The sequence below is a fragment of the Candoia aspera genome, chromosome 6, assembly GCF_035149785.1.
Source record: "Candoia aspera isolate rCanAsp1 chromosome 6, rCanAsp1.hap2, whole genome shotgun sequence".
Taxonomy (NCBI): domain Eukaryota; kingdom Metazoa; phylum Chordata; class Lepidosauria; order Squamata; family Boidae; genus Candoia; species Candoia aspera.
Genome location: NC_086158.1, coordinates 18,748,901 through 18,774,554, shown reverse-complemented (window position 1 = coordinate 18,774,554; position 25,654 = coordinate 18,748,901). Strand labels below are relative to the sequence as shown.

Genomic DNA, 25,654 nt, shown 5'->3' with positions numbered 1-25,654 from the left:
GCTAGCAAAACTGAAGGCATTATACCAACTGAAAATAGGACATTTCCTCCAATTTCTTCACAGCCATCTTTAGCCCAAGGATACATTATGGCATCAGCTTGTCATTCATTCATCTCTTAAGTCCCAATATAACTGGGAGTCCTGATAGGTTGAGTTTCCGCCAACTTGCATTCCTTGTCCCACTGGTTCAAAAGATTTCATTTAAAAAATATTCTAACCTTAAAATGAAATCGGTTTGCTGTTTGGTATTCTGCAGTGAGGTGAACCTTTTCAATATCACTTCCAAACAAGGAGGGAGAAGGCAGTCTTATTAGAGTAGCTTCAAATCCTACAGAAGGAAGGGGAAGGGGAAGGATAAGTGTTACTTCCAGTATTGACATCACAACTGTAGTCTGTGGGCTCCCTATCCAGGACAAAGGAGAGAAAGGGAGGAGGAAATGGAATTTACTGATAAACCATTCTGGCCACTCTGGCCCTTAGATGGAATCAGCGTACAACATGTCTGAAGCATTTTTCAATCCGTAATATACTGTATTATCCAGATTCTATTTTTTTACATAGCAATCAAACAAGGGAAGTTGGATAGGGTGAACTTCTGGGCCAAAATCAGCCAATGACTTATAGAGCAAAATGGGTCATTGAAGCTCTCTCTGCATTATGTAATCCTTTTAGTTGATCCACTTAATTCTGGAAGCCTCTGTACTGCCCTTTTGGAAGCTAACGGGAGCTAATGCTCCTGAAAATTGTAATAGGAGCTTTGTGTATTACACTTTGACACAGACATATTGCATGATGGTTGAAACAACTGCACTGACTTCAGTTTGTACTGGACCAAGTTTAAGACTTTGGGATTGATCTATAGGGTTCTGGGACCTGTACGCCAGACAAAAGGAAGATTGGCTTGAGCCCCGCAAACATTCTCAGATACCCTCCTGGTTCTCTCACAACTTGTCCATATGAATGATGTATATCCCATCTTTCTGGTGGTTAGTTAATATGTTTATTTATTTGTTTACAGTCCAAGACCAAGTCATAGTGAACAAGTAAACACTGCACAATTAAACAATGCACTAAAATACAGGAAAAATAAATTATAACTTTAAGAGTGACAGATAATAGTAACTAAAACAACTTCTGGCTTTTAACTCTAACTTCTGACTAAAATAACTTTGAACCCTAGCTTCTTACTAGCTAGAAAAAGGTTATTAACAAAGATGCCAATTTAGTCTCCTGACTCAGGAAGTTTAAGAATTTAGGAATGGTTGTTTCTCCTTCCCCTATCAAGTGGTGCAGACACAGAGAAGATATTTGAACTATCGGATCTTAAGATGCAGGCATTAATAAGGAAGAGATAAGGCACTAAGCTTACCCACCTGCTGAAAATACTTTAAATTCGCATCTTATTTTATTGCCTTATTCTCATGACCTGGAAATGTTTTGTGTCTATAGATATATAATAAGTCTGGAGTTCAGGCTTCTTCAGCTTACCTGACTTTGTGTCTAACACACTTCCTTGAACTTGGTACCCATGATTTCTAGAAAAGTAGCACCAAGGTACATGTGTTTCATTCTGAGGATCCCAGCAGCAGCCACGGAGTACACATAGATCCTGTGCCATCAGCATCAGAAAGAAAACAGAATTGGTACAGTTGCAATAATAAATCTCCAGATTAATTTTTGGACAATAGCATGTGTGTTCACTAATGAAAATGCAAACTGCACATTTTGAAATCAACTATCACTGACCTTTTAAGTGGGTTTGTAGTTTTCATATATTGGACTTATTTTTGCAAATGGATTTGTGCTTGTAGGTGGTTCAAACTACCGGTGAGAGTTGGTTTTCAGATGGATAAACATTCAAGCAACCATTATATAAAAAACAGTAGCCAATTTCTCTGTTATCAATAAAAAGAGTTGCCTCTCTTCCTTCTGATGCACTGGAGTCCTGTGAGAAAATTACTCAAAGTCTCCACCTTAAGATACACTGAGATATATTGGTTCTAAATTTAAAATTAATTCACTTGCTGGAAAATTTGCACCACTACCCTTCCAACTCAATACATCTTTTAAAGGGAACTCTGCAATTTGGGGGGTGGGAAGTACTTTCAGTTCAGGCAGCTGCCAAAGGCCTGACAAACCTTTAGTAAAGGGAAATATGGGCATTCTCTTTTTTTCCAGTAACTGGACCAAAACAGGAAATATATCATATTCCTTTCATACAAAGAGGATATCATTTTGGGGTGGAGGATGCATGCAACTGCATAAACAAGTTCAACAGCTTAAGTAATGCCTTCACCACACACTCCAGCAGTAAACACTGGTCCCAGTAGTTACTCTAAACAGGTCATGATTTGGGGGTTCACCATCAAAGAAGGAGCTCCCGAGATGGCTTCCTCTTACAACTCAGGAGGTGAAAGGGCTGATAGGCCAGCTGAAGAGTGGCAAAGCCCCTGGCTATTATAATTCCTGCAGAAATGATAAAAAAATAATGCTGACTGGTAAGCCTCAATTTTGGTTGCCTTCTTCACATTTATTGACTACTGTGCGTAGTTTCCAGAAGATTGGAACATGGCTGTAGTTGTTCCTGTCTACAAGAAAGGCCCCAAATTTGATGTGGCTGACTATTACTCCTTTAGCCTCCTAAGCATAATTGAGGAGCTTTATGCAAGGTACCTCTAGGATAAATTCAGGGCCTGGTTAGATAATGAGGAAATCATTGCAGATGAACAGGCAGAGAATACCTGAGTTTATAACATCTGACTGACAGATATACAAGATAGCCAAAGAGAGTCCTTTATGCTACATCTGTAGACTTTAAGTTGGCTTTTGATGGCTTTTCCCATTTTGATATAAATGGGAAAAAATGGCAAAAACTTGAGTCTCGTCAATAGATTGTTGCCTTTACTCTTATCAGAAACCTTTATGATAGGAATTGGATGTGGATAAGATATGCTCCTTGTGGACATTTGACTAAAAATATATCTGTTCAATGTGGAGTGAAACAGGACCCCATTTTTTGACCCTTTTTCATCAGTTCATCACTAATTATTTAAACATCAAAATTCTAGTCTTCAGATGTTATTATAAAGAATATAATTGGCAAATTAATGAGCAACGAATTGAGTGGACCAAGCTTTTACAAACATTTGAGCATTGTCTTTCAATATAATGGCTCCTGGAGATACCATCTAACCCGTAGATTACCTGAAGCCCAGCAAATCTGCTTCCTTTTCTTTTTCTTTGCTAGTGGCTGGCACAAAGCATAACATAATGCTTCCGGTAGCAAAATTTTGTTTTCTGTTTTTTTTGTTTGTTTGTTTGGGCTTACCAGCTACACAATAAGATGTTTGGATTTTAATTTATTCTAATCATGTTTACTGTTTATTGGGATATCTTGCTTATGTTGTAATTTGTATTTTGTACTGAATTGTTTTATGTTTAGCTGATCTTTGATCATAATAATTGGACATTGAGGGTCTCTTAACTTAGGAGTCTTCCTGGACCTGCAACTTCTATTAAACAGCAGATGGAAGTTGGGACTGAAGGAGAAGGCTCTGCCCAGCTTCAGCTGCTGCACTAGCTGATTCTACCTCAGCCACAATGTCCTGACCTCAGTAACTCATGCCTTGATCACCACCCAACTGAACCACTGCAATGTGCTGTGTGTGAGGCTGCCTTTGGAAAGAACCTGCTTGTACAAAATATGGCAGCAATATTACATGAGCCCCAGCAATGCAGAATTACATCTACTATACAGTATACTGCAGTTACTGCATTGGTTGCCAACAGGCTTCTAGTCCCAATTCAAAGTGCATTATGACCTTTAGGGCCATAAATGGTTTGGGACCAGGATACATTAGGCAACACTTTGTTTGTTTGTTTATCAAATTTATATGGCCTTGCCAGAAGTGAATCTGCCAATCTGACCAGTTCCCCAGGAGAGGGCCTGCTGGAAGTTCCCTTCTCTCATGAAGCTTGCAAGGGCATGGGCAAGAGAGCCAGCCTTATTTGTAACAGCCCCCATCTTACAGAATGCTCTCCCCACCACCACCCACCAACATACACACAGTCCCTACTTTGCTGCAATTCCATAAACAGGTTAAAACTGTTGTATTTCAATGAACTTTACATCCCAGCTAACTGACTGTGGGCAGCTCTCTTAAGTTTTATCTGAGAGTTATCTTTGCTTTCTACGATTATTTTCATTTGTTCTGGATTTAGTTATTCATTGTGGGTTTTTTTGGTTTTCCTTTTCTTTTTCTTTTTTTAGTTGTATGGAATTGGAGTGGTTTATATTTATTGAAAATGTACAGTATACTGTAGCTCTCATACAGAACTGTGCAATGTTATTGAATACTTCCATGTGCTTACTGATCAGAGTTAACAATGCATCTTCTAACCTGCTCCACCACATTTGCATTAAGAGGTTATATAAATAGATAAAGGTCCTTATAGAAAGGAGAGTACAACTTTACATGTCCCATCAACTCTATTTCACAGCCTCCTATTCCAATGTCAGAATGTTGAGAAACTTATCTTTCAGGAGTGCCGAGGCATTAAACCATGCCAAAGAGAAATCTTTGATTTATAGAGGTAAAGATGAGCAAGCAGACAGCTGCTGGCTGACTTCTTCAAGTATTATTCATTCAGATTTTTTCTGGAAGTAAGTATTCAATACGTATTTCCTTATAACTACTTTAACTCTCTCAAATCCCAAAGGACTGACAACTTTAGAAGAAAGGCCACAGTTGCATACTGTATGTCCCCCTCAGTAGCATTTTTTTTTTGGGGGGGGGGGCAGGGATAATCTGAATCCATCCTGAAATGTTCAAGTTGCCAGGGATCTAAAGCAAAAATATTAATTTCAATCTGTACTTGAAATGATTGATTTCCTAAGCAGCATAAACTGTAGATTTTTAATGGGGAATAAAGTGTCTTGTAACTAATTAGTAACACCTTAGAAACTAAGTATTTTGGAAGAGGAAGAAGCTCTGAATGCTGTATCATCTTCCCATCACAACAGAACAACATCTTCTTTCATACTCAATATTCTTGACACATTTAAAAAACCACTTTGTCTCTGGTTTAATTCTGAAGCAAATTTGGACAGCTCCATTCGTTACTAAGTGGTAATAGAAAGACATTGATTTTATTTTATAAATTAATAGTATCTTTGTTCATCATCTATTTACATGAACCAATTCTTAACCCTCTAGCATTTACCATTTATATGTATTTATATAATCAATCCTCCCACACATGAATGATACACAAAGACATACACACACACACACACACACACACACATATATACAAATTATTGACTGCAAAAGTTTTTGCCAAAATTACTTTGGCAAGACATTCAAAGGTGAAGTCTTCACTCATTCATTTCCATTCTCTTGATTCAGTTATCTCTTTTCCCATAACTGATCTTAAAAAGAGGATTCTGTATTAATCAAGAATCAAGTATCAGCCACTCTTTGGATGTATCCCATAATCTATGTGATTCATCTTACATGACATTACAAAACAATGAATTTAAAAAGAAGTTCTTAATCACCAATGTAAAAGTTTCTTCACTGAAAGACTGATTTCTTATTACAAAAGAATTATAGAATAGAAGGGAAAAATATTTTGGAGCTAAATTCCTGTGTACATTTTTTAAATACATGATAATAACCTTTCCATGACTAACTTCAAAAATACTCTCTCAGTTGCAAGTATGCCCATTAATTCTAATAGTTTACATAGCCAACATGCAGATTCCTATTAAATTATGCTAACCCTAATTTTATGAAAAGTTCTTTTTTTCACTGAAAGGGGGGATGTGATGGGATGTGAGAAAAAAAAACTGTTATATATATATATATATATATATATATATATATAGTTAGTGCTCTCATAATTTGCTCTTAGGAGAAGGAAAAAAAAGGACATTATTTTTAAAGTTGAACTCACTTGTTGCCACTACACTGACCATGCAGTTTTATTGTCAACAAGTATGGAAGTATTTTACCTCTGACTTCTTGCAGGATTATTTTTCTTTTTTTACTTCCCAGACTGCCCTACTGTTTAGCTGGTCATTTCCTGTAGGTCCCCCATCCAGATCCTAACATGATCTAACCGTGCTTAGCTTTTTGAGGTTTGCCAAAATTGATTAGATGCTGCCCTCTAGATGGACTTTAACTTTTTATTTGTTTTTTTTAAGAAAGTTTTCCTTGAACAATCCCAACCAATCAGATATCACATGGCTAACACAATAACACCACAGTGCCTCAGTTATAGAATTAGTGATGTGAACTTTTGATAATAAGGAAAGTTTTCCCATGCCTCTCTCTTGAGAAGAAAAATAAATTACAAGGATTTTAATATTTTAGTATTCTGTACTTGGAGTTTCAGTGTCAAATATAGTCCTAGAGGAATCGCATGCAGTTTTTTGTTGTTGTTCAGTCATTAAGTCATGTCCGACTGTTCGTGACCCCATGGACCATAGCACACCAGGCCTTCCTGTCCTCCATTGGGTGTGAGTATGCCCAATCAAATTAGCAAGTGAATACACATTCCCATTCCCTTTTGACACATTTGACTGAATAAGAGTGTCAAGCCAGTTGCCCGAGAAACAGATGGCTCCCCTCCATATAAATAATACCCAATTTCTAAAAAAAAAAAAAAAGTTGCATGTAGGAAGTGGTTATGAAAGGTATTTCACTTTCAAAAGTGGAGGGCATTTTATGGGGGGAAAACAGGTGTTAATATTTTGCTTCTGCAAAATACCAAATATTTTGGTCTGCTAATTACCACATTAAATGCTGTGGCTAGCTAAATATTATATTATATATATATATATATATATATATATATATATATATATATATATATATATATACACATACATACATACATACATACATACATAAGCTAGCATCACTATAATATATATATTTCAAATACAGAATGACAGAATAGAGACATAAAATCACAGTATTGCAAGGGATCATTTAGATGATTAAGTTCAATCCTATCCGTTCAGGATAGGAATCAAAATAAAAGCATTCCTCATCTCCTGCTTTGAAGCAAACCAGGAAAGTTGAAGTCTCCACCTCTCTAGGTTATTGGTTCCACTGTAAAACTGTTTATCAGGATTTTTGTCCCTAACATGAGAAGCTGTTGTTTTCTACATTTTAAGATCACCTTTCTGCCCCCTACACCCTAGGGTGCTAAAAACAAGTAGTGACCTTCTCTGTGAGAATCCTTCAGGTATTTGGAGAGTGCTGTCATATCCCCATTTAGATATCATTTTTCCCAAGGCTAAATACATCTCTCCATAAAGGACTTAGTTTCAAGTCCTCTGACCATCCTCATTGTCCTTCTCTGCTAGGCATTCCAATTTCCTTGAACCCTTCTTTAAAGTGTAGTGTCTAAAACTGGACACAGTACTCAAGGTGAATTCTGAACAATGCAGAACACAATGGAAATACAGTTTCCTGTAATATGGAAACTATATTTCTATTCAAGCAGCTTAACATTTCGTTTGTTTTTTAGCAGTCACATCACAGTGTTGACTTGTATTCAGTTTATATTTAGTTGCAGTCCAAGGCCCATATTACATATATCTTCACCAAGCCAGTTTACCCTCAGCCTATATCTATGGATTTGATATTTTCACCTAAGTAAAAAACAAAAAAGTATTAGTCTCCCTCTCAAAATTTATTCTGTTATACATACATTATACTGATAATCCAAACATCTTCTGACTCACTATTTCTAGACCCATTAATAAATAAGGTATCAGGCTTAGGCCAGGAACAGCTATAAATCTTTCCTCTCCAGAAATTCAACCCTATATTCAGGAAAATGGTAACCGTAAAATCTCCACTGGTTTGATATTACAAGTCTCTTTACATCAGACAAGATCGATGGATGGATGCAACATTTGCCTTCTGAGAACCCAAGAATTCTCTTACCCCTTTCTCCCATCCTTTTGAATTAACAGTCTTTGGGCTGTTTCTCTGTCTAAACATTGGCATACAATGTTTACATTTGGACTATGCACTGCTGGTTTCTACCTACTAGCTTCAGCACTTACAGATGGAAAAAGCTTTTCCCTTTTTGACAAACCCAGAATTGAAAAACAAAACAAAACAAAACCCTGGATGTATAGAAAACTTTCTGAAACTGAACAGCATTTACTATCATCTACTTCTTAAGACATAGGTATCTCCACAGAAATCTACTGATAACCAGTTAAGACTAGTCTAGCTCCATGAACTCATCTCTCTGAAAGAGGAAAAGATTGAAGCACAACAAAGTTGACATACAATGGCTCTCTGCTGGTTTAAACTATACAAACTGGTTATTTCCTGGAGTAAATCCTACTCTACTAACTTATAGACAGGTGATAATTACATACTGGTGAAGCTAACATGAGATTTAAACTTTTATTTTCTTGACTTCTTTTAATGAAACAAACTCTTTTTAATGAAAAGAAAGCAATAACTGTAAAAATAAGTTTTTTTTTTTTTCTCATGCAGTCTATTGATCCTAAGAGCTATATCACTGGCTGCATTTCAACATCACAATAAACTAATTTCTTCCAACATAGGTTCTTCAGATGTGTTAAAGTAGAACTGGCTGGGAATTCTGATAATTATAGTTGAACATATCTGGTGAGTGCCAAACTGGGAACTGTTATAATAAACCATAATTATACTACCCCTCAGTGCCTACATTTCTAAATCCCTTTCCTCTGCAGACTCAGAGGCAATAAAGGATTCTGAGGCTTTTGCTTCTATAAACTTTTTGATCAAGATCTGGCAAGCTGCTGTTCATCTTAGTGATGGTTTACTAAGTAAACTCCAAATCTTTTCTTTTACAGCTCTATAGGGAGGAATATTCCCTTCTGCCTATTTAATGAGGGAGAAGGTAATGGAACTAGGTAGATAATTGTGTTTCAAAGTCCTTATTAAACTGCCCCAGGATTTTCACCCACAAACTCATGAAAAAAATGATGGATTAGTTGGGTTCCCCATCTCCGATAATTTTGGGGGTTCACCAGAACAACTTTCCTCTCCATGCAATATTAAAGCATATTTGTGGTGACCTATTTGATAGCAATTCCAACTTTCTCTCCCTATCTGATGATGATGACAATGATGATTCCTTCTTCTCCTTCTCCTTCTCCTCCCTGCTGCCTCCTTCCCTTTATTTCCACACCTTTTTCTATCTTTTTCTGCTTTTTCTCAAAATTATCCTACTGCATTTTGAACTCCTCTGCATAGGCTTATTAACTTGGGGAAGAAATGGGGAGGCATATTGATGATGGAAGAAAAAGCTGCAGGAATGCTCTACTTGAGTGCCAACAAATGACTCAAACCAGAAAGTGTTAGCTTACTAGATCATGACACATAATATACTTTAAAAATCATGACATTTGTAAACCTTCCTGAGCCTTTAGAAGTGATTGTATGCATGCATAAAGAAATAAGTAGGGCTGCCAACCTTTTTTCAATGAGCTTGATCAATTCCATGGACCATTCCAACTCTTTGTAAATATTCCCTTTAAAGATGTTGACATGTAATCATCTCCAGTGTGGGAAATAAATATTTTTCATTAGCCAGAATGATAACAATGAACAATATACTCATTCAGTCTTTATCGTGACTTGCACAATGGGACAAATTCACCAAGATTACCCATGCATTTTGTTTCTCATCTCTTAACCACACTGCAGCCTTGTAAACCACAGTATTTTCTTAGCATTGCTTTACTCAGGAAGAATGAGACAAAGAGGGAAGAGGAGGGAAGATTGCGGAGGTTGTGGAAAAAAAATTTCCATTTTTTTAAAAAAAAATATCGTCCATGCTTCTTAATTGTGTATGTTCAGCAACCCTTGTCCAAAAAGAACTAATTATTATTATTTCACTCATATGCATTTCATACCTTTGTTGCAACTTGATCTGGGATGCAATCTATTCTTTCAGGAAGAGGGATAACTGGACAAGTAGGTGAAAAGGCTAGAAAGAAATGAATTTATTATATCAGCCAGATGATGATGATGATGATGATGATGATGATAATAATAATAGGAAGCATAAACATAGAATAACAGATGCAAATGCAAATATAGTGTTTTGTTACTTAACAAATCTGACCAATCCTTAGTAAATGCTACTGCAAAATAATGCTTATTTCAATTATTCATTTTAACTAGATTCAGGCAATGTCTAAAACAAACCCTACTTTGTGATGTTCAGAAGCTTTCTGGAAATGTAGTGATACGTTCAGAGCCTACATGTATCAGGATATATGTATAACAGAAGGAAAATATATTTAATATCTGGAGGCTGATGCAACCTTCTCTTCTATCTATGCATTTGCATGCATTATTACCATCCTTATACTGCAGAACTTGACTCTGTCAACTCGGAATTAAGTCCAGTACATTCAGTGAGTTACACCCAATAGACTAATTTGCCGCTTGAGCTTGCTTGCTTGCTTGCTTGCTTTATTTCCATTTATATGGCAACCCAACTCTCAAATTGCAGCTCTGGCCAGCTAGCATACAACTAAAACAAATACAAAATCCGGCAAAATAAAACAGCAACAAAGCAATACCCAGCTGAGGCCAGCCCAGAATCATTTGGTACTAAACCCATTCCATCCACCACCCTGACCTGATGCCCAGGAGAAAAAACAGGTCTTCACACTCTACAAAAGGCCAACAGGGTTGGGGCCATCTGAAACCTAGGTGCTCAAGCCCTCCAAGATACCAAGGGCAAAGCAGCCACAGGCCACCTTCTGTTTTGATGGAAAATGAACCTGGAAAGACACAACACACGATGTCCATCCAGACAAGGACCATTGTTAGCTCTATTGGTGAGAGCACCCCACTGCAGGAGTCTTTAACAGCTGACCATCTGCAGCCCAATGCCACATGCTGCTGAACACAGCTGCTCCTGCTCCACCACTGGCTTACCACATAGTTCAGAATGCCATGCTCCCCAGTCCAGTCCAAGTTCAACTCCAAGTTCTGCCACGTCAACGTGCAGCTCCAACATTCTTTCTGGCCTCAACACCTACCTCCATGAACCCACACCAACATATGAATAACAGCTACTCCTTTTTTTTTTCTTTCTTTTTTGTGCCTTCCACTCAGTATTGACTCCTGGCAACTGCCTGGGTTAGTCCCTGCAGTTTTCTTGGCAAGGTTTTTCAGAAGTGGTCTGCCATTGCCTCCTTCCTAGGGTTGAGAGAGAGAGAAAGACTGGCCCAAGGTCACCAGCTGGCTTTGTTCCTAAGGTGGGACTAGAACTCATGGTTTCCTGGTTTCTACCACGGTGCCTTAACTACTACACCAAACTGGCTTTTAGCTACTCCTATACCCTGTTATTAACACAGCCTTGGCCTCAGCACTATTGCCAAAAAAAAAAAAAATCAGTCTATTAATTTCTGTATCATGCTTTTTTAAAAACAAAAAAAAAATCTACTTCTTACTCTTACAGGGTATTTTCAATTACATAGTAGACAGTACACTGCAAAATGCGGGTTAATGTATCATTTGATTGATTATACTTTTTGGAAATGAATAGTTGAAATAAATTTTAGAAACAAAAGACATAGTATAAATGAATCCTAGTATGTTTAATATATCTTTGTTTCTGCTCAATAAAATACAATAATGTTATTCTCCAGTCTCCATATTCTGGATCTTAGTACAAGGACATGTCCACATAATTTGATTACCCATTTTAACACAATTATACAAATAAATAACTTGGCTCTGTCTCAGAGTATTTTGTACATGCTTTTATCTAGGGAATATTTTATCAAAATCTGCTTATTCTGTTATGATACATTACTTTTGCAGAGACTAGTGTTTCAGTCATTTGTCTGAACCATGCAGTGCACCAGATTACCAGTTTCTGCAAAAATAATCAATCATGAGTATATATAAGTTTGTATGTGTGTCATCATATATACAGTATGTTTGTGTGTGTGAGGAGATAATGATAGATAGATAGATAGATAGATAGATAGATAGATAGATAGATAGATAGATAAATAGATAGATAAACACTGCTTGTTTTGTTTTCTTTGAACTGCCAACTTATATATCAACTCTTTATGAATAGTGTGCTAAAACATTAAGATAAATTATGAATTAAAAAGGCAGGATAGGATCCTGCTGAAGTGAAGCACTTTTACATCTCATTGTTTTCAATGAAAGAATTAAGCATGTGCTTAAATATTCCCATTAACATTAATGGAAGTTTATAGTGATTCATTTTGTCTGGATCATGCAATAAATTAGAAAAAATCCCCACTGGCTTTACTTAATGCCAGCTGAACCAAGAAATGTTAAGATCCAAAGTAATATACAAAGCAAAAAATATTCCAGGTCAACAGAATATACAGTAAATGGATTTCAGTATAACATCTCTATATATGATACTGTGTGATATCGTGAATTGGGGAGTTATAAATATATTATAAGCTCAGACAAATAGTTGGTGAATATTATAATCTGAACATATTTAAAGGAGGACCCTTATGTGTCTTCTTCCCAAATAACAATACTGATCTGTTGTAGATATTATGGGTCCCTATATATATTATTCAAAATATATTTGAATAAAAGAGTACCGTTCTTCCAATCAACATGGATTTCCAAACATAGGTGTCTTTGACAAAATCACTTCAACTTCAAACTTCAAACTGAATTCAAGCACCTTGTCACATGTTAATTTTTATAATGAAGGGATTAACATTTGATTGTATCTGAAATTATTTTTGTTAAGGTGTTTTTTTTTTTTTTTGTAGGCCAGATCATATATCTTTCATAACCATAAACAGTTGCTATAAATTGGACTGTTCCACCTAAGATTTGAAGTTCTGCAGTATCACGACAGGAAAGTCTCCACTCAGAATTAAAGTGCCTCTGAGGCTAATGGTCGTCTACTATAAGTTTAACTTATTTCTTGTTGTCTGCTTAAGTTTAATTTAAACTTGGATTTTCGAACTAAGCATTGAATTGATTAACAGATGAATTGAGTTTCAGCTTCCCAATAATGTGATACAGCCTTCTACAATCTGGGGCCCACCAGATAAACCAGTTTACAGTTCTCAGCATTCTTAGTGATAATCATTGTTGACTATATTATCTGTTAATTTCAGGAGCTGTCATGATAACATGAGGGTATCTGATTAGGAAAGGCTGATATAATAACTGAATGAGATATGAGCATTTTAAATTTTATTGTAAAACTACAAATGTAGATCTTATATTGAACCCATATTAAAAAAAAATGGTCACAATGATTGAACATATGTTGCCTGCTATCTTTCTTTTATTTTAAATTATTCTGTATGCCCTAGCAAATTGTCCATTTATCCTTTTTATCTGTATGTGACACTCTTTGTATAATCAAGCAATAATTAAGTTATTTACTTCAGCTTTAGCTTCAGGTGAGCTTCAGATACATTGTTAAACCCTCAAAGGTTCCTTTGGTTAGTTACAGGAACACAACTTTGTGAATTCTAGACTATTATGAAAATTATAACAATAAACATATAAATAATAACTATTACACCCCCTTTGACAAATGGCCCATTTACCTGAAAAGCTTTATACAAGGGCATTAACATCTGAACTGCCTCTAAGGGCTCATCTCCAATGCTCAGTTAATGTGCTGTTCTGTCCTGGCTTGCTGTCAAAGCTGTCCTCATTTCCTATGCAGGGAAGACTGCCTTCCCTGCCCTCCCCCTCCCCATTCTCACTGTCATCATGTGTTGGAAACATATCCATCAATGCAGCACTGGTGTAATGACAATGGTTTGATGGATGAGTGGACTCACAGGTTTGGCTATTTTCTAAAACTCCCTCCACCTATTGACTTGCCCCTTCAGCCAATTAGCTGACCAAGCTAGGAGAAGCAACAGGTGGAAAGGAAGCTCTTTACTCACCAGGTCTATGCACCAGGATCAGCCCAAATAGAGAGCCAGTTTGATCTAGTGGTTAAGTTTAATGGAATGTGAAAATGACCTTGGAAGACAGGGGAAGAGGTGCTGCCTAGGGAATGATCAGATAAAAGGGGAGAAGCCCACAACTGAGTAATGGACAGCGAATGAAACTTAGAAAGGATCCACCCTACTATGGCAGGCAGTAAAAAGGGATTGCAGGAGATTTGTACTTTCAGACTTGCAAGATTCTTGCAATGTAGCCTAACAATAACGTAGGAGTAGCTCATCTGGTCATGTTCCTTGTCTGGTTTACCTGGAAGGGCTGACATTAAGGCACCAGGCTAGAGACCAGGAGACTGTGAGTTCTAGTCCTGCCTTAGCCATGAATGCTGGCTGGGTGACTTTGGGCCAGTCACTCTCTCTCAGCCCACCTCACCTCACAGGGTTGTTGTGGGAAAAATAGGAGGAGCAAGGAGTATTAGGTATGTTCCCTGCCTTGAGTTATTTATAAAAATAATAAAGGTTAGATTAAAAAATCTAAAAAAAAAATGTCAAGCCAAACATATCTAATGGTACAGGGGTGTAATGGTATGTGGATGTAATTATATGTGAGAAAGACCTTGGAAGACTGGGCTAAAAGATGCTGCCTACAGCTGGATAGCGGGCAGGGCAAGAGCCTCAGAAGAGAACCTCCCTAGTTTCTTGTAAAGGAGATGGGTGGGTGGGGAAAGGATTGTACCACCAGACTTGCAAGATTCTGTTAATGTAGCTTTGCAATAAAGTAGAATTAGTTCATCTGGTCATGTTTCCTGTCTGGTCTACCTAGTAAGGCTGACAAGGGTGTTGCAGGAGGCAACTCTCTGCTGTTTCACTCTGCTGTGTCAGCTTCTGTTTGGGGTGCTTTTGAACATGTGTTTGTTGCTGTTCCAGAAGAGTGCTAATCCCATGGTCTTTTGAATACAGGGTTCATGGTGTTCTGCAAGAACAGTAAACCCACATTCAAAAGCACCTTGTACAAGAGCTAACAACCAAGTTGCAAGATGATTGCATGAGCTGGATTGCTTTACCATGCAGTCCCTCTGCCATCAGCTATTGTTTGGGCTGTTTTTCTAGAAAGCTAGTAAATCCATGTTAAAAAAAACAAAACATTTCTGCCAAAATTGCACCATGATAAAATTTCCATAGCTTGTTGGTTGCTTACGGAGGAAAACACTGTTTTAGACTGCCTCAGATACAGATTGGACACCAGGTAAAGGCAACAATATGGGGACATAGTGGGGAAAAAAGGATAGCTGGGGCTTGTCGGTATCTTGGTTACCAACTGGGAACTTGGTTACCATCTGTTTTTGTATAACTTAGAAAAGATGAGATAACCTTTTGATGGACTCCATTTAACATTTGGGGAGGGTAAAGTCATGAAATGGGTGGGCATTGCATCATACATAGATGGGACTGGGTTTGGGGGAGAGTTTTGGTGGGTTTCGCTTTGAATTTTTAACCTCAACATGCCTACCCATACGACAATTCCCATGAGTTTCATATTTCAAATTGGCAAAAGGTCAAGGGCAGAAGAAACTCAAAGGCTCACCCTCTGGAGCCATTAGATGCCCACACCTATCCTAAAATCATGTGGGAAATGTTTAAATATTCTTCTGTACCATTTGTAGCATCTTTCTAGTTATAAGTCAAGGAACTGTGAGCTATTACCTTTAAGACCAGAATAGCCTGTTGCTAGTAGTCCAATCAAGGTACAGGTTATAATGAGCAGCAAAAGGAAGAAAGTGATCAGGGAGATTTCTAATCCAGTGAATTTCTTCTTTCCCATCTACAGAGAGAAAGATAGGAAGAGATATTAAAAAGAGATGTTTAAGGAACATGAATCATAAATACATCTCAAGCACTTGCTTTCAAAACATGTATCCTTTGATCCAAGTAGTTAAATACTAAACCTTTGTTCTCTTTATCATAAAATCAAGAATACAGTTAAGTGTTTGTTATGAACTACAATAACTATTTCAAACTAGCATTTTAAAAGGTTTATTTTTAATTACTAAAGCTTCTCTCATGGTTAAGATGTAGACCTATCAGAGAAAGCAAAAACACTTTTAAACATTTAGGTTTTTTTCTACATGGTTAGTCCCTGTTCTCATCAGTTGATTATCATTACTCTGAAAAACTTACTGAATACACATACACATATTACACATAGATAGAAACTGGCTTAATGGTATCCAAAGGGAAACCAACAAGAATGTAGAATAAAACCTACTGGGTGTGGGGTGGGGGGTACTTTTAGCTTGGGACTTGCAAGAAATAAATACATTAGCTGCTCATCTTGGCTGAAATACTTAAGGATTGGAAATGGTTAGTAAAGTTAGGAAAGATGTCCATCTCTAACAAACACTGTGTCTCCATGAGTTAGGCTCCACAGCCATCTGCTCAATCTTATATGAAAAACAATATGGCACTATTAATGTTTAACTGCAACTAGCATTACAACCCACTCATCTCTAGCATTTAGATCAATAAGGAAGCAGTTAGATCATTATTGTCTTGCAGAGGAAAGATTTTGCTTGACTGTATAAGATGAACTATATTTTTTCTTTGCTTACTATTGACAAATAATCCATATGAATCCACTGATTTTTAAAACATTCCAAATGTTCAGTTATTCCAGCAATGAAGTAAATGTAGACAGCTACATTTTTTCTTGGATTTGTGACTTTTGCCCTCCCCTTCTCTCAAGTTTTGCTAAACTTGCAACCTGGTATGAATTACATGTTACCATTATCAGCAATTAAGGGTGGTTTAAATATAATAAGTAAAGTATTGACATGGTGAAAATAGTTTTATCAACTAATTTAACAGCATAAACTTCCACAAGATAAAGCTGTATGAATACAGGGGTTTTTACTGTAAGGAAAGTGGCTAGAGCTTTAAGAACAGGAAAAGAATGCAATCAAAATTGTAGCATAAATTATATTTTATAATGCATTTCAACATGGCAAGGAAATGCATTTTTATACATAATGGATTGCTCCTCCATTTGTTCAAGGGGGGATATTTCATCCATTTTTCCCTTCATTTGTCTCCCCAATACTTTCATTCATCTTAGCCCCTAGGCTCCGTGCCTGCATTTTAATTTCTATTTCTAGTTACTGCACTTTATTTTGTCCTGAATTTCCTGAACCAACTTTTTTCTTCCTGATCGTACATCTGTGTCCAGGCAGGATATTATTAAGGACTGTAAAACTCTGAATGTCCACCAGCTAGAAGCAAAGAGGTAGAGTTTTCTGTCTTTCTCTGCTGCTGTACAGATTTTTGCAACCCAGAGCTGGTAGCCCTACGATAGCACTAAAGCAAAATTACACAATGCTTTTGGACAAGGAGAGAACTTCCTGCTCTCATTATTACGACATATCTCTCTTTGCCAAAGAATTGCAAAACAGAGTTTTGATTCATTTAGTATACTCCTTCCTTGAATTTCATTTTCTATGCATAAATATAAGAGTGAAAAAAGTATATAGTTGATAAATATGGAGATTTTCTATAGATTAGGTTATTGATAAGGAGATACTGCAACCTTTAAGTACTAAAAACGTCTTTAAAAATGCATCAAGTTATTATACATCTATTTTCTGTAGAGTGGTTATTGATGACCAAACATAATGTTCTTCTTAAAGCATCAAATGAAAGTGGAACACATTACTATTCTCTTTTTATGAGGATTACAGTGCCAGAGGTGCACACTGGCTATCTGGAATGCTAATTAAACTGAACAAATTAACACATACCTCTATAGGCCCCTGGTTTCTTCTGTGTAACACTGCTAGATGGTTCGGTGAAAAGAATCATTTACTTTGTAGCCTCTTGCTATATACTAATCTGCTATCAGTTTACTGTATTATATTTTAACTAGGCTATCACTAGAAGTTAGGCATATACAGGCAGATTGCTTGGTTCCTTTGCACTGCTGCACATAGGTAATGGCTAGTTAATTAATAATTTTTTTTTTCCTAGGTATCTGTCATACTGCATTTAACACGTACAAGTAGAGGATTACATGTGGATCCTGTTTGCTTTTGCCATGCTACAGGCTGCCCTATCAATCCGCTTTCTTATTCTCCCTGGACTTTTGGTTTTTGTTATCAGCATTTATGCAATGAACCTCAGTGTAAAGTCATTAAAGTTTTATAAAGGTTCAGGAAAGAGAGTTTAAAGTAGCTTGCAATAGTATTAATGGGTTTTTGATCTCAGTAGTTCTTTCGATGCTATTGTAATCTGCTGATTAGCAGTACTATAAACGGTAATAGCTGCTGGAGTGAGAAAATGTAAATAAGAAGAGTTGGGTAAGTTTTTTTATCCCTCTGTATAATAAAGATGACTTGCTTTCATCTGTCCATCAGTTCATCTTTTCAGGCTGAGGAAGAGAGAATTCATAGAAGATTAGGGTTCGGCTGGAAGGGACCTTCTAGTCAAATCTCTGCCCAGTGCAGGAATCTTCCTAACACTCTGGGCAAAGGGGTGTCCAGTCTTTTCTTAAAAACCTCCAGTGATGGAGCACCCACACCTTCAGCAGAGAGGCTTTTCTATCCCTTAATAGCTCTCAGAGTCAGGGAATTCCTCTTGACTTGGAGAATGGATAGAGAATGTACAGCAGTTTCTATTGGGAGGAGGGAATAAGCAAGCATGACATGTACAAAAGGGGTGGGGCTTGCATAATGATGCTGTATCCATCATCTCGCTGATTTTTATAACCCCCCAACCCTTCTGTCGATACCAATATTTCAGAGAACCTCTGAAAATGGCTCTAGAGGCATGGTATTCCATCTAAATCAACTGTTACTCTACAAGTTATATCGTTCTTTCCAGGACAGATTTGTTTATCACGTCCTCCTTCTCCATGTCAGGAATTCAGCCTATTCTCTTACGTGTCTAATTGTGTTTTAAGGAACTAGAGGTTACTTTTTCATCATTATCTGCTGTTTTATTTTGGCTTCCAAATTTTAACTCCCATTTCTTCATCTACTCTCTATCTTTGCCTTTTTGTACCTGTACATGTTATTTTTTTACCTTCTTAAACCCAAAAGGAAAGCAGGGAAGGGAGGGAGTATGCCATGATTAAGCAACTGTTGTTCTAACCTTTACTGAGAAAATAAATAAAAGTTTAAGAAACAATCCATTTCAGATGATGCCCACAACAAAGTATTGCCAGCATTAACTACCATATCGAGAAGCCAATACTGTCAAGAATATTAAGGACACTAGGACAATGTTCCAGCAACCTTGAGATTGGTTTGGTAGCTTTACAGTACATCAGATAAATTTATGCAGCTTTCCTATTAGCTGCTTCCAGTGTGTATCCAGCTTAGAATTCAGAGTTAGGTGTATGCACTTATAAATCTACTACACCTACCTGGTGTCAGCAAGGCAGACTGCCAAGAGACTTAGGCCCTTACCTTCCACTAGCTCTGAATATTGTCCTCCTTACTATACATTGGGTTATACTTAATTGAAAGATATAAGTTCAGGAACAGAACCCTGGACCTAGTAAAAAGATTTCCTTTTGTTGTTCATTATGAGACTTATCAAATACTGCTGAGCAGCTTGACTTTTTCTTTTCTGTTAACCAGAAACAGGTAGTTGAAAAATTTAGAGCATTTTAGAAGATCAATCCTTTCTAATACAAGGGCAAAAAGCAAGAATACATAAATGAGCAAATGACTGAGAGTGGAATGTAAAATAATATAATCAGTATCAGCATCAGCATCATCATCAGCAGTTAAAAATACAGTTATGGACCCTCAAAGTAAATCCCTACCTTTCCACTTTTGCTCTTTATGACAATATTAAACCCTCTGCCTTTAAATCCACAGAGCTATTTTTTCCCCCTGTATGTCTATTCATAACCTTTTAGTTTATAAATAGATGACCATTTGTTTTTGTGTTAAGTTTCTCCAAATGCAAGACACAAATATTTTTGCCAGGCTAGTAATAAGACCTTGTTCCTAAAGCACCTTAATGAAATACATTCAGCAAAACTTAAGAGCAAAAATACATGTTAAGGCCTAATGAAAAGGTTCAGTTTTAATATGTTCACTTTTTACTCTGAGAAAATCCTCCAATTAAAAGTGGACAAAGATTTATTTATTAAGATTATACTTACATTTTTAAATTACAAGTTACAGAAATAGAAAAGCAGAAGTTTCTGTAAAGCCCTAGAGTCTTGGGATCAGCAAAACACCCTCATTCAATCAACAAATATTTGCTTCTATACTCAAGTTACTCCTAAAATTATCCACTCCTCTAAATTCCTTATTTGGATTATGGGGCTTGACTTTCAAAGGTCTCCTTCTGGAATTGATGCTGATTTTACACAATACATGAATTGGATGCTCTTACAACAAGAGATCAGCCCCTTTTAATTTGTCATTGCATTACATTCTGTGGTTCTTGTTTTAACAAGAAAAATGTAGGAAGTTCATTTCTCAACTATTATCCACTGAACTTCACAGCTTGAACTATTTGTAATTTATATTGAGAAAGACCATATTATGCTAAGCAAAAGCTCATGGAGCTTATGCTAAGAAGATCAGTGTTTGCCCAAATACCTCCTTTTTACCAAAATGTTTTTTTTTTTCAGAAAATCAATAATTTCTCCTTCATTAGAGAAAACTCTTCTCCAGGGAGAAAATCAGCATTAGATTTTCCTTCCTGGGTCAGCAGTAGACCACAGTGTTTTCAGTAGGACTGTGAAGGCTTCAAAAATGAGTTGGAAGAATTGTTTCAAACGTCCCACCAGTATTTCTTGACAGTTCATTAAAAACTCCCAACATTTTTTCAGGCATCCACCTGAGCTAGAAAAAAAGGGGCAGCTGCTTTAAGAATCATTTTAATTTTAATGAATATATTCCTTAAAGCAGCTGCCTCTTTTTTTTTTGGGGGGGGGGAGCTGAAACAGAAGCCTGGGAAAAGTTGGGCTACTCTAATAAATAGCAAATAGGTCTGAAGTGCTTCTTCCAATTCATTTTTGAAGCATGTGCTGATCCATTACTCAAACTTCCTTTCTGTAAGTAGACTTGATATATGAGAAATCTCAGGAAGCAGCTGCATATGCAAGGAAGTTGCACAGATACACATATTTCCCCATAGCCTTGCCACCTATACCATATTTCAAGATGCTATTCCTTATTTAGGATTAAAATGTAATATTAATTTATGTCAATAAATACATTTTTTTTCTCTTTCTGGAAATGGACTCTAAGTGCAAATAGCAACTTCAACTTACCATCTGTTTAAATAATTATGTGCTGTTCCCTTTTATTGCTTTTTTAAAGAATGTTATTCTTATGTATTAGGGAGTAGCATTCAGTGTAAAATTACTCATGAGATGTGACACTGAAATCAAAGAGACATTTAAAGATAATGACTAACAAAAGTCCCATTAGTTTTCAGTTTTCAGTGAGATTTAGTCTGAATGTTAGCCAAGAACTCTAGAAACAACTTGCTTAGATAGATTATTGTAATACAAGAACAGCCAGGAGGTGCCACAGCTAGAACAGGGTCTTACTCGTCTTGACCATGTCTTTGCCTAAATTTAGCCAAATGCATACTGCAGCTTCTGGTTATGAACTTCTGCTGCAACCACCCATGTGCCTGTAGGAAGAAACTGCCTTGACCATGCTTCTCCTCCTTAACACCAGCTTGCAAAAGAGATGAGGCTCTCATAGGCTGTGCAACTTACACTTTTATAATTTGGATAGTATCATCATCATGATTATAATAATGATGATGGTGGTGATAATAATAGCAATGCTGTTTTCAAGTAATTACTAGTGCCTTGGTGTGGGATTGTATTAATTAATAGAATTGTTAATTAAAGAAACAGTCTTCTTTCTGGAATTCTTACATAATTTTTTACAGAAAGCTGAGTGCCCTTGCTGTCTCCTATAAGATATAGGGATGGCTGCCCACAGGGACCAAAGTTGAAAAGGTTTGGATTTTATACAACAGTAAATATAAGATCAGAGAGCCAGTTTCTTCTAGCCTCAGCCCCTCATCTCCCAGCTACTCATAGTTTTTTTCCTGAGTTGCCCACATAAGATAGATTGTTTATGCTTTAAAGAGTCAGATTTGTAGATATCTCAGTGCCAAGTCATACAGGGCTGTATAAGTTAAAACTAGCACTTTAAATTGCACCTACAAACTTACTGACTACTAATGGAGGGATTGTAGCACAAGTGAAATATGTTTATGGCATCCAGTGCCAGTCAACATGTGAGCTGCTGCATTTTTCAAGAGGTCTTTAAAGGCAGCCTCATGTACAATGCATTGCAATAGTCTAAACCAATGGTGATGAGGGCATGCATTACTGTTCCTAGGTTTTCCTGTTCTAGGTAAAATCACAGCTAGTACACCCATCAGAATTGGGCAAAAGCCCTCCTGGTGCTGACCTTCACCTGTCCATTCCACAGAAGCTGTGAGCCCAGGAGGAACCTGAAGTCACAGACCCACTCTCTCAGTGCCATCTTTCAAGAGACAACAGTGAAGCTGACAGAAAAGAACTCTCTATTCTTTGGGTTGAACTTCATCCTGTTTCTTCCCATCCAGACTCTAATAGCCTCCAGAAACTGGGATAAAATGTCTGCATCACTAGTGTATAGTTGGATACCATCAACATATTGACAATGCTATCTCCTACATCAATGTCTTTATGCAGAAGTGGAAAAACCAGAAACCAGCCTTTCTTCTTGTACAACCTCTGAAGAGAACCTCTCACTAAGGAAGGAGTGGAAGCACTGAAGTGCAACCTTTGTAATGGCATTGAAGGCTACTGAGAGGTCTAGAAAGTCACATTCCCCGAAACTAAATTGCGACAAAGGTAATCTCCTAGTACAACCAGTGTCACTTCTGTCCCATGCGCAAGACTCAAACTTCACTGTAAAGGGATCAGATAAGTTGTCTCTTCTTGGATGTTCTTCAGTTGCCTTCCCATACCGCTGCAACATCCTTCCCTAAAAAGTGAAGGTTGGAGACAAGCAACTGGATCTAGGGAGGGCACCTAGAGGAGGTGCATTGCAGCTTTTTCAAGGCAGCAGGAAATAGCCCTTTCACAATGAGCTGTTGACCACTTCCCAAATCCATACACTCCCTCCACAAGAGATAAAAGGGGCATGGATCCAGTTCACAAGAGGCAGGAGGGCACCCTATCCACTTCATCAGAATCCACAAGATAACATGGCAAGACATTGTCCCAGTCTCCACTATGTACCCTGCCCATTAAGAGTCAGAACTTGGTCAATATCAGCAACTTGGTCAGCAGAGAGTTATGCAAAACAATCACAGCTACTAGTGATTTCTTCCCATATAATGAGATTGTAATCCTAAATTCATCCATCTGGTCAACAACTTGTTGATGCAATAAGGGAAGAAAAGTGAGAGTATTCTGCCTCTCTTACTATCACAATGTATAGTAGGCTTGAACTTGAGCTTGTACATAAGCTTGGTCAAGTTCTTTTCTAGTCTTCCCCAGCCAGTGTTCCTGGTGATACTTTTGCCACATAATCTCCTGAGCTCCTCAGTAAACCTAGAAACTAAGCAAGGTTGGTGAACAGAAATAAGTTGTTGAGAAAAAATCATGTTAAGAGCCTGAGTCACCTTTTGCTGATAGCAGCAAGCTAGATGATTTATAGATCTGCCTACTGACCACTGGGAAATTCCCTGAGCATATATCAGAATCCTGGATCCATAAGGTGCCTGGGTTGGTCCATTGTTATCGGCCTGTTTGCCCTGCAGCAGTCATGGCAGTCAATCTCATGCAGACCAGGAAGTGCCTTCCTTATCCAGATCACTGAACAATTGTAGATTATTCAAAATGCAGAGTTTGAATAACAGAAGAATCTTCGTATACTGTACATTCCTGCAGATCAAGAGATGTTTCTACACAACTTCAGTTTCCCCTCCATATATTCATATGCCATTTAAACAGGACTATCATCTAGTTTCAGGGATGAAATAATGAATGAAAATTGAGTTAATTAATTCTTGGATGGGCTGCAAGGCTTTGTAACTTATTTTGTATTGGGAAACACCATTATGTTTTCTATCAGTTGTTCTGAGAAGAAAATTTCTATGAAGCTCTTTTGTACCTTTCTTGAATGTTCCCAGTTGAATATTAAATATTTCTAAGTTAATATGGTGGCTATGATAAGCCTTATGAATTTTCATTACAAAAAACAAAAACAAAAAACAAATCAGTGTAAAATGTACATTAAAATATGTCCTGATCTCCTGGGCCCATTCTCAAGAAATGAACCACAGTAGAGCCTCTGATGCATTCAAATGTAGCTGTACTTTAGAAGAAAATGAAATTGGAACAAATGTCAAATGATGTTTCTCTGGAATTAAGTGACCCCAAAATGATTTTGCTTTCCCCCCAGTGCATGTATTTTCTTGGCTTTTTTTTCCAAGTCATGTAAGTCAATGTAGGTGACCCTTCTTCCCTATCTCATTTTATTCTCATAACAAACCTATAATGGTTAGGCTGAGAAATATTGACTGTCTCAAAATTACCAAAATAAATTAATGAGTGTGTAGGTTATTGAATCTGATTTTTTTCCAATTCTAATCAGTAGAATATACTGTAATCTACAGAGTTGATTGATACATTTTAATTATCAATTCATGAGATGATACTGGGGAAGGGGCTCCATATCATCACTTCCATCATGCATTTTGTGGAAAGCATAAGAACTCATTTTCTGTAGGAGATAGGACAGAAGGGAAGCAACTATCTGCTATTTATCTATCCATAGAAGTAAAGGTATCATCCAGTTTTAATCTTCAGACTGAACATAAAATAATTCACACTTATAGTAATTTTATGGAAAAAAGATTGACCCTAGTCAGCTGTGTGCATTAGCATTAGACAGCGCCATCTATAGGATAAACTCTGTAGTCAAGCTTGGGTGATGCCCCAGGGATCAAAATAAACATAGGATTTCACTCTTTGGCATAAAAACAGAGACTTATATCCTGATGTTGCTGCTGTTGCTGCTGTTGCTGCTCCTAGAACAGGTGCTACTCCCTACATTTTTGCATTCTGATCTATTTCTCTGGGACTTTTATCATATCTCCTGAAAATACTCTTTCTTAAGCTGTAGGTACTCACCTTCTGAAATCAGCTTCAGAATCTCATCACCCTCCTGTTGGTTGATAAAGGAGCAGGCAAATGCTTAAAGGATTTTACTGGATTTTTAAAGAAATAATATGTATAAGTATATGTATATGTATATGTATATGTGCTGGGGGTGTTGACTACTGACAGGAAGCTCTGGCGTGGGCTGGTCCATGAAGTCACGAAGCATCGGAAGAGACTGAATGAATAAACAACAAAATATGCATATGTACAGTACATGTATAGTATATGTATATGTTCTCCCTTATAAAAATAAATGATCAATGTTTTGCTTTTGTCCACACAATGGCTGGCCTTAGTGATTCTCAAGTAGGCCTTGGAACTGAAAATGTCGAGTTCCTCAAATCCAAAGGTGTCCACTAAGACAGTTTTCAGGGCTTTCTATTTAACTTCATTTCCTTAAAAGAACAGAACAGTCCTTCAAGCTTTGATATTATCTCTTTAGCCTTTATTCAGCGTGAATAAATGTGTAATTTCTTTAGCATTGCCACATAAGC

At 37.1% G+C, this 25,654-nt stretch overlaps 1 protein-coding gene across 1 annotated transcript in view; it reads right to left on the bottom strand.

Annotated features, from left to right (window-relative positions):
* Nucleotides 1-17,803, bottom strand: part of SI (sucrase-isomaltase) — a 114,689-nt gene extending 96,886 nt beyond the window's left edge. Inside the window, exons 1-5 of the mRNA XM_063306487.1 lie at nt 17,755-17,803; nt 15,668-15,785; nt 9,941-10,014; nt 1,489-1,609; nt 219-328 (exon numbers count right to left, since the gene is read on the bottom strand). Of these exons, the coding sequence (XP_063162557.1) occupies nt 219-328; nt 1,489-1,609; nt 9,941-10,014; nt 15,668-15,785 (423 nt within the window). The 5' untranslated portion in view covers nt 17,755-17,803. The remainder of the gene's footprint in view (nt 1-218; nt 329-1,488; nt 1,610-9,940; nt 10,015-15,667; nt 15,786-17,754) is intronic.
* Nucleotides 17,804-25,654: the final 7,851 nt, after the last annotated feature.